This window comes from Pelodiscus sinensis, chromosome 5 (assembly GCF_052426305.1).
Source record: "Pelodiscus sinensis isolate ZL-2025 chromosome 5, ASM5242630v1, whole genome shotgun sequence".
NCBI classification, from domain to species: Eukaryota; Metazoa; Chordata; order Testudines; family Trionychidae; genus Pelodiscus; species Pelodiscus sinensis.
Genome location: NC_143056.1, coordinates 129,934,131 through 129,949,765, shown reverse-complemented (window position 1 = coordinate 129,949,765; position 15,635 = coordinate 129,934,131). Strand labels below are relative to the sequence as shown.

Genomic DNA, 15,635 nt, shown 5'->3' with positions numbered 1-15,635 from the left:
CAAGGCTCGACGGGCGCTGGGTAAATGGCACCAGCGGCCTGGCCTCTCGCCGGAGGCATTCAGGGAGCTGCAGGTGCAGGGGGTGCCTGGGAGCCTGCCCCAGAGGCATCCTCTGGGAGTCTGGTACCTCTCACCTTGGAGAGCAGCAGCAGCGGAGGCTTTCAGCCCTAAGGGATTTGGGCGCCCGAGTTCCATGCAGATGAATGGCATCCGGGTGCCCAGCCCCCCTTGGTGGCATGGCAGGGTCTTGGCCACAGTGCAGCTGCCACGCTCGTGCGGCCCCCCCGGCCCGGTGCCGCGCCGTGGGACGGTTACATCATGGGTGGGCACCTTGGGGCGGGAGGCATTTCTTCCCCGGGCTCTTCCCCTGTTGGCCCAGCCGGGCTCCACTCCCCTCTGTGCTGCTGCCCGTGCCGTGGGTCGGGAGCTAGAGGGCACCACACGTCTCCTTCCTCCCCCGCGTCCAGAGCTTGTGAATGACGCCGAAGTCAGATGGCTACAGGGAGCGCCCCATTGCTACAGACAGTGGCCGGGGGTGGAGCTGGAATCCTCCTGGCTCATCCCTTCCCCTGGGGAGTGGGACCCCTTCGCTGGCCTCAACACCCTCCTCCCGCTCTTCAGCATTAACCCCTTCATGCCCGTGGCCTCTGTCTCGCTGGGTATTTTGATGTTGCTCTTGATTAGCCGTATCAGCCTCCTGCCTAGGAGCAGCCCCGCCCCCTGTGCTAGGTGCTGGACAAACACAGAATGAGAAGACGAGATTCACACCCATATTAGTGTCCTTGTTTCCCAGCGCCTGGGCACCAGCCCGACACGGCCGTTGAGCAGGGAAGAGGCAGGCCTGCCCCTGCGCCGGGCGGGCGAGCTGGGAAGTCGCTGGCGTGTCTGCGGGAACTCCGGCCCTCCCCTCTGCTGGGCCTTCGCCACGCCGGCCGGGGCAGCGGGTGTGATTCAGGGCAGTAACACCGGCTCTCGCCCCGCCAGACTCTGCAGAAGGAGATGGCGGGCCGGGCGCCGCGGGTGGAGGACGTCCTGCGCAGGGCGGAGCGCACGGTGGCGGCGGCGGACGGGGACTGCAGCGGCGTGGAGGAGCAGCGGCAGCTGCTGCAGGGGGCGTGGCGCACCTTGCAGGAGGAGACGGAGAGGAGGCTGCGGCGGCTGCAGCAGGCGAACGAGGCCCAGCAGTATTACCTGGACGCCGGCGAGGCAGAGGCCTGGATCAGCGAGCAGGAGCTCTATGTGGTGGCGGATGAGAAGCCGCAGGTGAGAACGGCCGGAGCTTAGCAATGAGCGCAGAGAGCGGGCGCCATCCCGCCACGGTCCGTGAGGTGGGTCTGGGCCAGGGCTCCCTGTAAGTTGTGCACTTGGGCAACTGCCCAGGAGAGATTCAAATGCTGCACAGTGCCCACAGCCGGCAGCCTGTGTTTCTACTAGTGGTGCGCATCCACACATGCCTCGGTGCACAAAACAAAATTTATTCCACACGTGGATGGAAACAATCAGAGGGAACATTGGTCTGGGTGGAATATAGCCCTCATTTTTAAAACAAATATTCACACACAAATTGGTTTTGGGTGGGGAGGGGAATTCCCCCTCCTTATACCCCCAGATCTAACCATCAGCAAAGAATCTCGGCAGAGGCATTAAGCCACATTTCTGGCCTCCTGACCCTGGGGTTCACAGAGGCTTGGGTATAACTTAGCCATAGGGGCTTGTTTAAGTTACAGCAGCCTTCCCTGGCTGCCCCCTCATCACTGTGTGTCCCAGCCCCACCCCTGGCACGGCCCTTGTTCTGTGGGGGATTCTTTAGAGGACAGTGTGTAACCCATGCCTGCTGGAGGTGGCACTCTGTCCCCCTCTGTGGCACCTAGATGGTCCCTTAGGGCACGTCTACACAGCAGGGCAGAAGTCAAGTTAAGCGACGTAACTTCAGCTGTGTCAGTTGCGTAGCTGAAGTCAAAGTAGCTGAACTCGGCTTTTGGTGCTGTCGACACAGCAGGAAGTCGAAAGGAGAACGCTCCTTGCTCCTGGTGAGATGGGGGTTACCGGAGTCGGAATGAGAAGTCCGTCAGCACGATATTGTTCCAAAATAACGCTGCTGTGTGGACGTACCCTCAGGACTGAGTCTGCTACAGCCTTCACTCAGAGCCACGTGGCTTGTAGCTCGTTCTGTCGAGACTTATGCACTAAGCTTCAGAGGTCTCAGGTTTGATCCTGCCTGCCCAGTGAATCTTCTTCCCCGCTAAGGCATCAAACCAGTCACAAAAAGCACTTCTGTTTGCCGCACTGGCCGGCAGGAAGTTACACCAGCTTCCCCCTTAGACACCTCAGCTTTTCCTGTGCCACAGCCAGCACTGCTCCTTACTCAGACGAGAGGTTACGAAAACCAGTCTCACCAACTCCGAACAGCTTCTACCGATCCCAGTGGACCCGCCACGCTCCCAGGTCCATTTATACCTCAGCTCTTACCCAAAAGAGCTCGCTGGGCCAATCCTCTAGCATCTAAAGGGTTATTAATAAAAGAAAGAAAAGATCGGGGGTGAAATTGTGAAAGGAATCAAATTCCATCCACCAACGCAAAGTTCCTGACGCAGGCGTGTAGCACAGAGAGAACAAACTGCTAGCTTAAAAATCTTTGGAGTGCTCCCTTTGTAAGGGTGGGTCATCAGTCCTGGGCCCTTTGTTTATAGCAGGGATGGGGAACCGCAGGTCGGGGGCCAGGTGCGGAACCTGGCTTGCCTGGATCTAGCCCCTGGGGCTCAGGGCTCCTCCCCCCAGCATTGGGGAGTCCATGCCAGCGCTCCAGTCCCCACTGCCTCCCACCCGACTGATTTTTCTGTGGGTCAGCAGGCCCCGGCCCGAAAAAGGACTCCCACCCCTGGTTTACAGCCAAGATGCTTCTGATGCGATGAGCAGGACTGAAGACAAATGGAGGAACTCGTAGGGCCCTTTTTATAGCCTTGCCCACGTGGCGGGAATCCCATTGTTCTCGCTGTGTGATGGTACCTGCCAAAAGAGGGGTCTGTCACATGAGCAAGTCACCTGTCCTTGTCTTTTGTAGACAGGCAGCCATGGCTTAGCCGCTGGTCCGCAGGCTTCCAGCAGCATTCCTCAGATGTGTGTTGGCAACACTTCAGGTTCATTGTCAGCCGAGTACGGCCAGTCACATCTCCGCTGCTCACAGCCGGCGGGCGATGCCTGCGCGTGTTTCCCACAAGCAAACGCTGGACGTACAGAGCCCACGCTCAGAACGTCCCTTTCAAAAATCCTACGGGCACATGAGCAGTGTAAACAGAATCAGCAAAGCATCAGCTTTCAATGGACGCCTCCCTGGGCCCCCTTTGCACAGCATTCAGGGCAAACACACCGCAGTGGGCGCGACAGTGTTTTCTGCACGTTCCCATGGAAAATCCAATAACATCACCCTTGGGATTTAAGAAAAAGCCCAAAACTATAGGTTGAACCTCTCTAGTCTGGCAACCTCCATTGTCCGGAATGATATTTGTTTGCTGATGTTTGCTTACGGGTGGGGGCTGAGTTTCCTGGGGTCCCATAAAGTTTGTTTCTAGCCCTGGCTCTCAGCTGTTATTTAGCTTGTATTTACTCTGAATATCTTAAATTAAGGGAGAGTGCCTATCTCCTAGAACTGGAAGGGACCTTGAAAGTTTATTGAGTCTAGTCCCCTGCCTTCAGGACCAAGTACCATGCCTTACAAATTTTTGCCCCCAATGGCCTCTGCAAGGATTAAACTCACAACCCTGGGTTTAGCAGGCCACTGCTCAAACCACTGAGCTATCCCTCCCCTCCAGGCTCTTCTCAGAGCCCAGCAAGCAGTGGACGTGTTGGCAATGCTGCTGGACAATATTGACCTCCTGTGGTCTGGCAAATTCTCTCGTTCAGCACCAGTCAGGTGCCAGGGGTGCTGGACTAGAAAGGTTCAACCTTTACTGTTTGGTAGCACTTATGGCCATGGGCCTGGGTGGCTCGTGGCTTCCTCCTGCAGCAAGCCACGTGCCACTCTTAGTGGCCCACCATGGGAGGCTACAACCCCCTGGTAGGGGGTGGCTGGGACAAAGCAGTGTGGCAGGAGTCCTGCCCTTGGCGCTTGTTTGCCTGGAGGGTGGCAGGAGCCTCTTCGAGCAAGCGAGGGCCCAGTTCCCGGCTCGGCGGCCTGCGCTCTGCCCCGGTGTACGGCCAGTGGGGGAGCGTCGGAACGGGCGCGTTTGCCCAGAGGTGCGGGGGCTCTTTCTGTGGGCCCCTGGTGCTAAGCCTGGCTGGTTGCAGGACGAAGAGAGCAGCATCGTGATGCTGAAGCGACAGGTTCGCCAGCAGCGCGCCGTGGAGGACTATGGCAAGACCATCAAGCAGCTGGCCGGCAGGGCGCAGGCGCTGCTCTCCGCGGGCCATCCGGAAGGGTGCGTACGAGCCAGGCAGGGGGCCCCTTAACACCGACGCATCAGCCCGCCCCCCGGGGATACTGAGCGGGAGGATCCCGCCGGCCTGCTCTCGCTAGCGGCTTCGCTTCCAGCTCCGAGCGCCCATAAAAGCGCAGGGATAGCTCCAGCACTGTCGGCTCTGCCGTGGGCGGGTTCGAGGTGTGTCCACTCTAGGGATGTAAGCGAGTTGCCGACTATTCGACTGCTCACTTCCCCCCTGTGCAGCAGCAGGGAGGGAGGGAGAGAAACAGGAGCTGGTGCTGCGGGAGGCCTACCGCCCCCCCCCCCCCGCCTCCATCAGACGCAATGGTGGGAAGGAGTAGGGGAGGCTGCTGTGAAGGAGCCTATGTCCAGAGCAAGGCAGAGGCTGCTCCGGAAGCAGCCCCTGTTCGTGGCAGCCAGAACCACCACAAACAGGGGCTGCTGGCCGGGACTGCTTGGTCCTGGCTCGTGCCAGTCCAGGATGCTGCGCCTCTGCATTTTAAATGTCGGAGGTGGTCCACCAGGCTCTTCCGACATTTAAAAGGCAGAGCCGCTGTGGTCCAGAGCCGGCATGCGCCGGGATGGCTTAGGCCGGCTACATGATTAGCCAGATCCTCGCAGTTTCACACCCTGAGCCCACGCTGCGGCGGGACACTTGCTCTGCGGCTGTGCCGGTTTCAATGACGTTCCCTTTTGCAAAAGAATGGGACACCCCCCCCCCCCATTCGGCCCGAAGAGGCGGGGTATCTCGAGTGCTGGGATCGCTTGGAATTGGCTTGTGAGTTGCCGCACAAGAGCCGTCCGTTTTAGTAGCCGGAATTGGGACTGTTCTGCTTCCCCCGGCCCTGATTTCAAACACCATTGTGTGTTGTGGGGAACATGGGGCCTTGCTTTGGTTCCCACCGGGCACACCAGTCACGTCTGAACCGCGGGGTTCCTGGCTACCGCGGCTCCTGACCCGCCGGCTGCCTGTGCCTCGCAGGGAGCAGATCATCCGGCTGCAGGGCCGGGTGGACAAGCAGTACGCGGGGCTGAAGGACCTGGCGGAGGAGCGCCGGCACAGGCTGGAGAACATGTGCCACCTCTTCCAGCTGAAGCGGGAGGTGGACGAGCTGGAGCAGTGGATCGCAGAGCGCGACATGGCCGCCTCCTCGCAGGAGCTGGGGCAGGACTACGACCATGTCACGGTGAGTCAGCGAGCCAGGCCGAGGGAGCGGCTTGGGACACTGGGCCTGCCCAGTGCTCAGCTGCAGACTCCTGCTGGCGTGCGCACCGTGCCAGGGCATGGAGAGGTGGGGGCAGAGCCCGGCGTGTGGGGGGATCTGTCAGGAAACAAGGCTGTGGGGCACCCTAGGCATGGGGGCAGAGAGAGGAGGAGCACCCAGGGCGGGGTACAGAGCAGTGCACCCAGAATGGGGGGGGACTGGACAGAGGAACGTGCCATGGTGAGGTAGGAGAAGGGGGTAGGAGGAACATGCCACGGTGAGGTGGCAGGAGGGGTTAGGAGGAACGTGCCACGGTGAGGTAGGAGGAGGGGCTAGGAGGAACGTGCCACGGTGAGGTAGGAGGAGGGAGTAGGAGGAGGGGGTAGGAGGAACATGCCACGGTGAGGTGGCAGGAGGGGTTAGGAGGAACGTGCCACGGTGAGGTAGGAGGAGGGGTTAGGAGGAACGTGCCACGGTGAGGTAGGAGGAGGGAGTAGGAGGAGGGGGTAGGAGGAACATGCCATGGTGAGGTGGCAGGAGGGGTTAGGAGGAACGTGCCACGGTGAGGTAGGAGGAGGGGTTAGGAGGAACGTGCCACGGTGAGGTAGGAGGAGGGGTTAGGAGGAACGTGCCACGGTGAGGTAGGAGGAGGGAGTAGGAGGAGGGGGTAGGAGGAACGTGCCACGGTGAGGTAGGAGGAGGGGTTAGGAGGAACGTGCCACGGTGAGGTAGGAGGAGGGAGTAGGAGGAGGGGGTAGGAGGAACGTGCCACGGTGAGGTAGGAGGAGGGAGTAGGAGGAGGGGGTAGGAGGAACGTGCCACGGTGAGGTAGGAGGAGGGGGTAGGAGGAAGGTGCTCACAGTGAGGTGGCAGGAGGGGTTAGGAGGAACGTGCCACGGTGAGGTAGAAGGAGGGGTTAGGAGGAACGTGCCATGGCGAGGTAGGAGAAGGGGTAGGAGGAAGGTGCCCACGGTGAGGTGGCAGGAGGGGGTAGGAGGAACGTGCCATGGTGAGGTAGGAGAAGGGGTAGGAGGAAGGTGCCCACGGTGACATGGCAGGAGGGGGTAGGAGGAACGTGCCCACAGCAAGGTCTTTGTGTCGGGCAGCTGCTGCGGGAGAAGTTCCGGGACTTTGCGCGGGAGACGGGCAGCCTGGGCCAGGAGCGCGTGGACAACGTGAACCTGGCCATCGAGCAGCTGATCGACGCCGGGCACGCGGAGGCGGCCACCATTGCCGAGTGGAAGGACGGGCTGAACGAGAGCTGGGCCGACCTGCTGGAGCTGATCGACACGCGGGTGCAGCTGCTGACCACCTCCTACGAGCTGCACAAGTTCTTCTACGACGGCGCCGAGACGCTGGCGCTCATCCAGGAGAAGCGGCGGGAGCTGCCTGCAGAGCTGGGCCAGGACGCCCACACGGCCGAGTCCTTCCACCGCATGCACACGGCCTTCGAGCGCGACATCCACCTGCTGGAGGGGCAGGTATGGCTCCCCCGCTGCAGACCCCTGGGCCACCCGCCCCCACTCCAGCTCCGGGCCTAGGAGCAGGCTCCTCTCTGCTTCCACAGAGCAGCTATTCCCAGGGGGCAGCCTTGGTCCTGCCGTCCTGTCCTAGCAGCACCGGGGCTCGCTGGGGTGTGGCCAGTGGGGGGCAGGGAGGGGCGGTGTCTGCCGTGCCGTGGGGCCGTGCTCTGCACATGTGGGTCTCACACCCTGGCTCGCAGGTGATGTGTGCGTTACAGGGCCAGACGGCCTGGAAACCAACCCCAGAGCTTCCCTCCGGGAGCCCCATGGCCAACCCAGACCACCCGCTTCAGGAGACTGTCCGGCCTGGATCCATATCCTGGAGGGGGAACCCCGCTCTGCCCCGGGCCTGCTGTTCCCTGCGGAGCATCCCCATCTCCTGGCCAGCGTCCCAGCCGCTGGCTCCCACACGGGGCGTCCAACCAGCGGTTTCAAATGTTGGGGCACAGCCCTGTTTGAATGGGGCCCCAGGGCTGGCGTTGGACTGGCTGGGACCCAGGGCTGAAGCCTTTGGTCTTCAGCTCCTCCCGATCTGGGGCGGTGAGGTTCAGGTCTCAGGCCCCCCCTCCTTGCACCCCCACCCAGAGAAGCAGGGCCCAGGGCAGCAATTGTTGTCAGAAGGGGGCTGGTGGTGCAGGGACGTCTGAGAACCGCCGTGCCGGACGCCAGAGCTCCTGCTAGCTGGCATGTCCTCCCCAGCCCGGCGGAGCAGGAGTGAGTCACCTCACCACCTTCCTGGGACAAACTCGCCCGGTCGGCCTCCCTCAGGGCCCCAGGCCTTGCGCCGCCCCATTGCGCCTCAGGGAGCCCTGCCCCGTTTTCAAGACCCTGGGTGCAGGATGGGCACCGGGCGGGGACGATCTGCAGGAACAAGGCAGCTGGCACCATCCAGACGCAGCACCACCGCCGGCCCCTCCCCAGTATTGTCCCGCTCGCCCTCCTCACGACAGCCTCGCCCGCCCGCGCCTGCCGGGTCCCAGGTGCCTTTCAGAAGCCCTGTGCGCCGAGATCAGCCCCCTGGGCAGTAAGCATGAGGCTCTGACAGGCTGGGAGCCCCCAGGGTAGAGCTCAAGGAAGTTGCTAGAATGGGGCCCAAGAGTCGTGCAACCCGGAGCTCACCTGCTCCCTCCCCCCCCAGGTCCAGCAGTTCCGGGAGGTGGCCGCGCGGCTGCAGACGGCCTACGCGGGGGAGAAAGCCACCACCATCCAGCAGCAAGAGCAGGAGGTGGTGGGGGCCTGGAAGGCCCTGCTGGATGCCTGCAGTGGGCGGCGGGCGCAGCTGGTGAACACGGCGGAGAAATTCCGCTTCTTCAGCATGGTCCGGGACCTCCTGTCTTGGATGGAGAGCGTCGTCCGGCAGATCGAAACCCAGGACAAGCCCAGGTAAACACCCCTGAGGGGGAGCGGCCCTGGCCCATCCCGACTTGCCTGCTCCCCACATGCCCTGGGGTCATCTCTAGACCCAGCCTTTACTTCCTCAGCAGACACCAGAGGTGGCAGAAGCTGCCTAAAAGTGGGGGGTGCCACCCGAACCCCAAGTGTGGTCCCATCTCCTGAGCCACCCCTTCTCCTGAGGTCCTGCCCTTTCCCTCAAGCTCCTCCCCTTGCACCGCCCCTTACCCTGAGGCCCCGCCCTTTCCCTCAAGCTCCTCCCCTTGCACCGCCCCTTACCCTGAGGCCCCGCCCTTTCCCTCGAGCTCCTCCCCTTGCACCGCCCCTTGCCCTGAGGCCCCTCCCTTTCCCTTGAGCTCCTCCCCTTGCACCGCCCCTTCTCCTGAGGTCCCGCCCTTTCCCTTGAGCTCCTCCCCTTGCTCCGTCCCTTCCCCTGAGGCCCCGCCTCCTTCCACCTCTTCCCTGAGTCCCTGCCCCACTCCGCCTCTTCTCCAAAGACCATGCACCCTCTCGCTCCTTTCTGACCCCACCCCCTGTAGCTTGCCCTTATGGCCAGTAGAAAGCAATGGGGCCGTCCGTGGCCCCGCCTGACTCTCATCAGAGGCTGAGCAGCCAGCTCGGGCTTGGCAACCCTCCCTCTCCTCAGGGACGTGTCATCCGTGGAGCTGCTGATGAAATACCACCAGGACATCAAGTCCGAGATCGAGACCCGGCAGAAAAGCTTCACCAGCTGCCTGGACCTGGGGCAGAAGCTGCTGCAGCGCAGGCACCAAGCAGCCGCTGAGGTGAGGCGCACGGTGCCTCCCCCTCACACTTGTCTCTAGGGCAGGGCTGGGCAATAATTTTCTATGGGGGGGGCCATTTTGGTTAGTGGTCAAGGGCCGCACTTTTCTGTGGAGGGGCTGCAGAGTCTGGGACAGAGGCTGGGTGCAGAAGGGAGCTCGGGTAGGGGACTGCGGTGCAGAAGGGAGGGGTGTTTGGGTGAAGGAGGGGTTCTGATCTGGGGCAGGGGGTGCAAGAGAAGATTCTGGCCTAGGGGAGGAGTGTCAGAGGGGATGCAGGGTCCGGGAGGGAGTTGTGACCTGAAGGAGCAGGGGAAGGAGGATGCAGAGGATTTGGGTGGTAACCTGGGGCAGGAGGAGGTCGTGGTCTGGGATAAGGAGTTGGGGTGCAGGAGGGGCAGGGGTGCCAGAGGCACTTATCTAGACAGCTCCCAGCCAGCAGCCCTGCAGGACCCTGAGGCAGGCTCCCTGTCTGCTGCAGCTGCTGGCTGCTCCCTGTGGGTGTCTGCCCCGAGCACCGGGGGAGGGAGGAGAAGGGGGAGCTCCACACACTGCCCCCACTCCTAGCAAAATCTCTCAGCTCCCATTAGCCAGTCTGGCCAATGGGAGCTGACAGATTTTGCTGAGGGCAGGACAGCACAGGAAGCCTCCATCTCCCCCCGGCGTAGAGCGCCACAGGGAGCAGCCAGGTGGCCCCCAAGTTGTATCGGGCGGCCCGGTGGCTTGGTGGGTCAGATCTGGCCCTAGGGCCATATCTCGCCCGCTGGTGCTCTTGAGGCAGGGCACCCTTGCCTGACTACATCTCCCAGGGTGCACTGCAGCCTTGCCTCCCACTGCAGTCCCTCACGGGAGAGGGAGTTTGGCGAGGGAGCCCAGCCCATCCAAGGAAACTGGAGCCTGGTGAACTCAAACTACAACTCCCATGAGGCACCGGGGCAGCATTGCCGAATTGAAATCGTCCGCTTTTCCAGGGGGGTTGTTTTTCCATCAAAACCGCAGTGCTTTCTGTGGAAAACGTAGATGAAAAATTAATTTTTTTCTTTGCGCCCAAACTTTCCACGGTGCGCCCCTCCCCCCACTCCCCAACCTCTCCTTGGAGGCCTGTCAACCCTCATTCAGAGCCTGCAAAGGCCCCATAAAGCGATAATTGACGGCGATTTCCCGCCCATGGTCCCTCCGGAGCAGCACGAGGCAGAGCCAAGCTTCACCCCAGAGCGCAGGGCCAGTGAGAGAGAGGCCCGCCGGAGCCGGGAATGGGAAACCCCGCGGTCCAGGGGCCCTTCCGTCATTCCGCTCCTCTCTCCCCTTCCAGATCAAAGAGAAGCTGCAGCAGCTGACGGAGAAGAGGCAGGCGATGATGGAGACGTGGGACAGACGCTGGGAGTGGCTCCGTCTGTGTGAGCGCTGCAGGGGCGTATCATGGGCGGGGGCACGGGGAAACTGGTGGGGCTTCACCCAGCTAGTGCTCAGCACCTGCCCAGCCCGGCACACTGAGCTCTGGCCAGTCCAGCCTGTGGCCTGCAGCAACACTTCGTTTACAGGTGGATTCCCGGGGCAGGGTTCCCTGTAAGCTTGGGTGCCTCCCAGGAGAGATTCAAATGCCGCCCGGCTGATTAGCAGAGCGCCCCAGCCAGCAGCGTGTGTTTCTACTGGTGGTGCACATCTGCACAGGCCTCGGTGCATGGAATAAATTTTATTCCGCACGTGTATGGGAAAAAAGTGAGGGAGCGCTGCCTGGGGGCAGAGGCAGGAGGGATGAACCTGGGACCTGCGCTGTTGACTCAGTCTCTGCTGCAACGCTGCCCCCTGCTGGCCAGCACCTCTCACTTCTTCCAGAGCAGCACCCTCACCAAGCAGAAAGTTTTCCTTGGGCTCCCCCGGCCAGGAGATCTCTGGGACCCCTCCCCAGTGCTGGTCTCTCCATTATCTCGCTGGACTCTCCTGTGCTGGAGTCATTATGGGCCGCGCTGTCCCCTCCCGGGTGTATGTGGGCGCTTCCTGTCCGAGGACCAGCTAGAACTGCAGCCCCCTGGGCTGCTCCTGCGATTCCCTCCCGCCTCGCAGGAGAAGAGGTCCCAGGGCCCAGCCCCACCCCTTGCCCCAGCTGGCAGATCTGCCCATTCCCGGGGAGGGGAAAGCAAGTTGCCCCCCAGGCTGGGTGTCACATGGGCTCTCCCTAGCGCGACATGGGAGCCCAAACCACTCGCTTGCCATGGCCTCAGCAGCGGGGCCTGGCGTAGGGGCTTTGCAGAGGGGGCGGTTTTCACTTGTGAGGGGCGGGGGTGTCCTGCCGCCCTGGGCACCCAGATCCTGAAAACTCCCTGCTGGGAGTCTCCCTCCTCCCCAGTCCATCGGGCAGGTGATGCTCATGCTCTGATCTCTGCAGAGTGCAGGGCACGCCAGGGCATCCCCTCCTGCATGGTGGAGCCAGCCCCGGCACTCCCACCCCTCCAGCATGTAACCCGCCTCCCCACTCTCTCGCGGCAGTGCTGGAAGTGTGCCAGTTCTCCAGGGACGCCTCGGTGGCCGAGGCCTGGCTGATCACCCAGGAGCCGTACCTGGCCAGCGGCGACTACGGCCACACGGTGGACGGCGTCGAGAAGCTGCTGAAAAGGCACAACGCCTTCGAGAAGTCCACCGCCACGTGGGCGGAGCGCTTCACCGCGCTGCAGAGGCCGACCACGGTGAGCGAGGCCCGGGCCTGGCGGGGCATCGGCTCTGGGCATTGAACCGGGGAACGCGGCAGCTGAAATGCCGGGAACAGGCGGAAAGGGCTGGGGAGCCTGCACAGGGAGGCAGGGCAGATCCCTTGCCCAGCTGGGCACAGTCCCTGGTGCTTTAGCCGCTCCGGTTATAAATTGCCCAAACAACAGGGCTTCCCTGCTTCCCTCCGGAGACCATCCGCCAGCCTGGTGGGTCTCCCAAGGTGGACTCCCCCCCGGACACCCTTTGGCAGAGCTGCCTCCAGCCTCCCCCCGCCCTCAGCTCTCCCTCCACCCTTCGCCCACAGCCCTCCGCCGAGTCCAGGGGCCTTCTGCCATTTGCAAATCTGCAACCTGTAAGCAGCCCCCTTCCCTTTCCAGCTGGAGTTGCTAGGGACACGGACGCCCCAAGAGGAGGCCGCGCAGCGCAAAGCGACCCGGACCGTCGCCCCCCAGTACGACGTCCATCCAGGGGCTTTGGAAGAGCCGGGGTAAGTGGCGAGCTCCTGCCTTTTGCAGCACAGTGACAGAGACACCCCGACCTGCCCTTCGGGCCTGTGGGGCAGGGCTCTGCGCCCCTGCAGGCCGGGGGAGTCTCACAGCCCCTGTTATGACAGACTGGAGAGGCAGGGCCAGTGGGGGTCCTGGCCTGCTAGCGGTTCTACCCGTGGAAGCAAAGCCCAGGGCTGGTTCGCTTCCTAGCGCCTGACGGGGGAGTGCTGGCGGCTGCCGCGGCAAGGCCTAGCCAGCCGGGAGAGTCCCTGCCCGGCGGCCGATGCGCCAGGCAGTTCCGGGCGCACTTGGAGAGGAACGGCGCTTGGTAAATGACTCCAGAAGCGCAGCCCGGCCGCCCCGCCAGCAGCTCACTGGTTGCAAAGCTGGGCCAGGGGCCTTTGCAGCCGTTGGTGCTGGCCCCTACCAAGCCGTAGGGCCCCGCTCTGGTCCCTCGGGGCATGAGCTGCCAAGGCCCAGCTCCGAGGGGAAGCTGTTCTGAGTGGCTCCGCTCCATGGGAATTCTGCCCCGGCCATCCGTGGGGCTGGCCAGCGGAGCTTCTGCTGGATCGGGGCCACAGCAGGCAGGCCCCTGCGGCGGTCAGTCACACGGCAGCACCTTCTTCCCTGCCCATCTCAGAAGCTGGGCTGGAGCTGAGTGCCCACCAGTCTCAGGCCCCTCTGCCCGCCCCAGGGCCTCCCCTCACCCTGGTATCTGGGCGCTTCCTGTGTCCAGTCAATGACAACAGCAAAGCCCCCAGTGGACTCCATGGGGTTGCTGGCCCTTCTCAGGTGAGGGGATATTCTCTACCACCTTGGCATCAGCTTAGTCAGGTTCTTGGGGGCAGAAAGAGGGTCAGCGTGGGGTTTGGACAGAGAAGGGGGCACCAGTTTTGGCTGAAAGGGGGATCTATGTTGAGGGGTCAGGGTTAGGGTGTTGGTGGTAGGAGGGGCCAGCGCTGGGGGTTTGGGTGGTGGAAGGGGGGAGCAGTGCTGAGGACCAGGGAGAGGCTGCACTGGGGGTCAGGAATGGGGGGGGTCATGGATCGCTGCCCTCACTAAAACCCAGCCTGGGTCATTACAGCCTGCTGGCTCACTTCTCTGGGCCGCGCAAATGGCAGAAGAGATTCCCTTTTTTAATAACCTTATTCTTGAGTCTTGCTGTGGCCCATTAAACAGCTGCCATGTCCCACCCCAGAGGCAGCCGCATTTCAGCCGTGGGTGAAGTGACTCCTCTAGACTTTGTGAGCGGAGTGGGAGGCTCTTGCGAGGCCAGAGGCTGCAGGGCCGGGGTTTTGGGGGGCTCCAGCATTTTGCCTGGCAGCCCTCGCACCGTGCAGGGTGTTTGTAAATCCCAGGAGAGACCCGAGGAGTCCAGCTCTGGAGCAACCCCCTGAGAAACACCCGCTCTCCAAAGCATCGGCTTCCAAACACCACCGGTCATTCCGGGCCAGCCATTTGCACCGCCCATTGCGGGCCTCTTGCGCCACAGAAAATACCCGAGTCCCCTTTCTAACGGGGGTGCTGTTTGCCCTAGGTCTCAGGACGAAGAGACAAGGGCGGGGCTAATTTCACAGGACCTCTCTGCACCTGCTACCGAAGACTCCTCACTGGTCAGTTACCGATTTTAGTTTTCTTCCTGGGACCCGTCCCCCCAGCAACCTATTTCCCCGGGATTTTTTATAAAACTGCAAATCACGGCCTGTCTGCCGAAGCCTGTTACCAACGTGCCAATGTTTCCCTCCGACACACGCCTCCTGTGTTCTTATTTGCTTTGTGTTTGCACGTCCCCCCCGGTCCTTTCCAGCTCTGCTGTCCATGTGGCGGGGGGAAGGTTTTTGTACCACGCAGCCAGCCCTTGGTTCTTTGCCCAGTTTAATAAATGTTCACATCGCAAAGAGTTTACTATTCACCACAGAAACACCCCCCACCCGCATGCACATCCCCCCCACACACACACCAGAAACACAATCACCGCACACCACACACACTCACCACACACACACAGTCTGTTTTTCCACCCCGAAAAAAGGCTGGTTTGTTAACCCTGCGGGAATTCCTCCAAGAGCCAAGGATGCCCTGTTCATGCCTCGCGGGGTGCATCTGTCCCTCACTGGGCTGTGGGAAGGGTCTGCTTGTCTCCAGGTGGGGAGTACGAGTGTGCCGCAAAGATCCACAGAGGGAACCCCGAGGAGGGATTTCCTTACACCCCCCCCCGTGGCAGTGTATACCCCCCCTGAATTTCCCCAACACCCTCCCAGTTTTGTGAACTATGATGCCATACAGCCCACCTTCATCCTCACGGTCTCACCCCTCATCGGCCCGGACACCCTTCTGTACATTCGAACACCCCGACCAAATTTCAATGCCTGGGGAGGCTACAACACCCCCCCCATGGACTCAGCTCCCAGCCCGTGTCTGTTCACTGGTCACAGACCCAGATGAGCCGGTCCTGTCCTCTCTGGAGGTCTGATCCTGTCTCAGCCGGAATGGCTGCTATGGACCAGCGGTCCTTAGCCGGCCTCGCCCCCTTGCCACAGGGCCTCAGACACGCTGGCAGGGGCAGGCTTCTTGGTGCTCAAGAGCGCGCCCCGTGCCCTGCTCCCGCCGGGGCGTGCCTGGGGCTCCCGGTGCACACGTGGGCGTCGCAAGCCCCCAGGGAGGGCGGGCGCTTTGCTGCTCTTTGGGAGGAGCTGGCTGAGCTGCGGCAAAAGCCAGCAGGGAGCTATTCCCAGAGCTGGCAGGACCCCGGCTTGCAAGAGGATGGCGCCTGTGAGAAATGTAAGTTCCGAGCTGCCTACCTGCATCCCAGCTGCTGTCTCCGGGCATTTATACCCCGCTCGCCAACGGGCGCTGCAGCGGCAGCAGGGCCTCACGCCCATAGACCTGCGCATGGACCAGGGCAGCTGCCAGGAGCGAAACGGCACCAACAAATCACTCCCAGCAGCAGAGCTTCCCACGGTCGCTTCCTGCCCCAGGCAGGTGGAGCCAATGACGCTGCTGCAGCGCCCGTTGCTCAGGAAGCCGGCACAAGCCCTTGGGTTGCCCGTGTGTGCTGGGTCTCCGGTGGGGGGTTGCCAGACCAGCTCTTCCCCAGGCAGCAGGAGAGTCCTGGCGGGAG

At 62.3% G+C, this 15,635-nt stretch overlaps 1 protein-coding gene across 1 annotated transcript in view; it reads left to right on the top strand.

Moving 5' to 3' along the window:
* The window catches only part of SPTB (spectrin beta, erythrocytic), a 98,025-nt gene that overhangs the window by 66,810 nt on the left and 15,580 nt on the right, over positions 1-15,635 (top strand). Inside the window, exons 23-32 of the mRNA XM_075928868.2 lie at positions 985-1,263; positions 4,285-4,415; positions 5,401-5,605; positions 6,730-7,104; positions 8,285-8,529; positions 9,185-9,323; positions 10,633-10,717; positions 11,808-12,004; positions 12,404-12,513; positions 14,052-14,127. Of these exons, the coding sequence (XP_075784983.2) occupies positions 985-1,263; positions 4,285-4,415; positions 5,401-5,605; positions 6,730-7,104; positions 8,285-8,529; positions 9,185-9,323; positions 10,633-10,717; positions 11,808-12,004; positions 12,404-12,513; positions 14,052-14,127 (1,842 nt within the window). The remainder of the gene's footprint in view (positions 1-984; positions 1,264-4,284; positions 4,416-5,400; positions 5,606-6,729; positions 7,105-8,284; positions 8,530-9,184; positions 9,324-10,632; positions 10,718-11,807; positions 12,005-12,403; positions 12,514-14,051; positions 14,128-15,635) is intronic.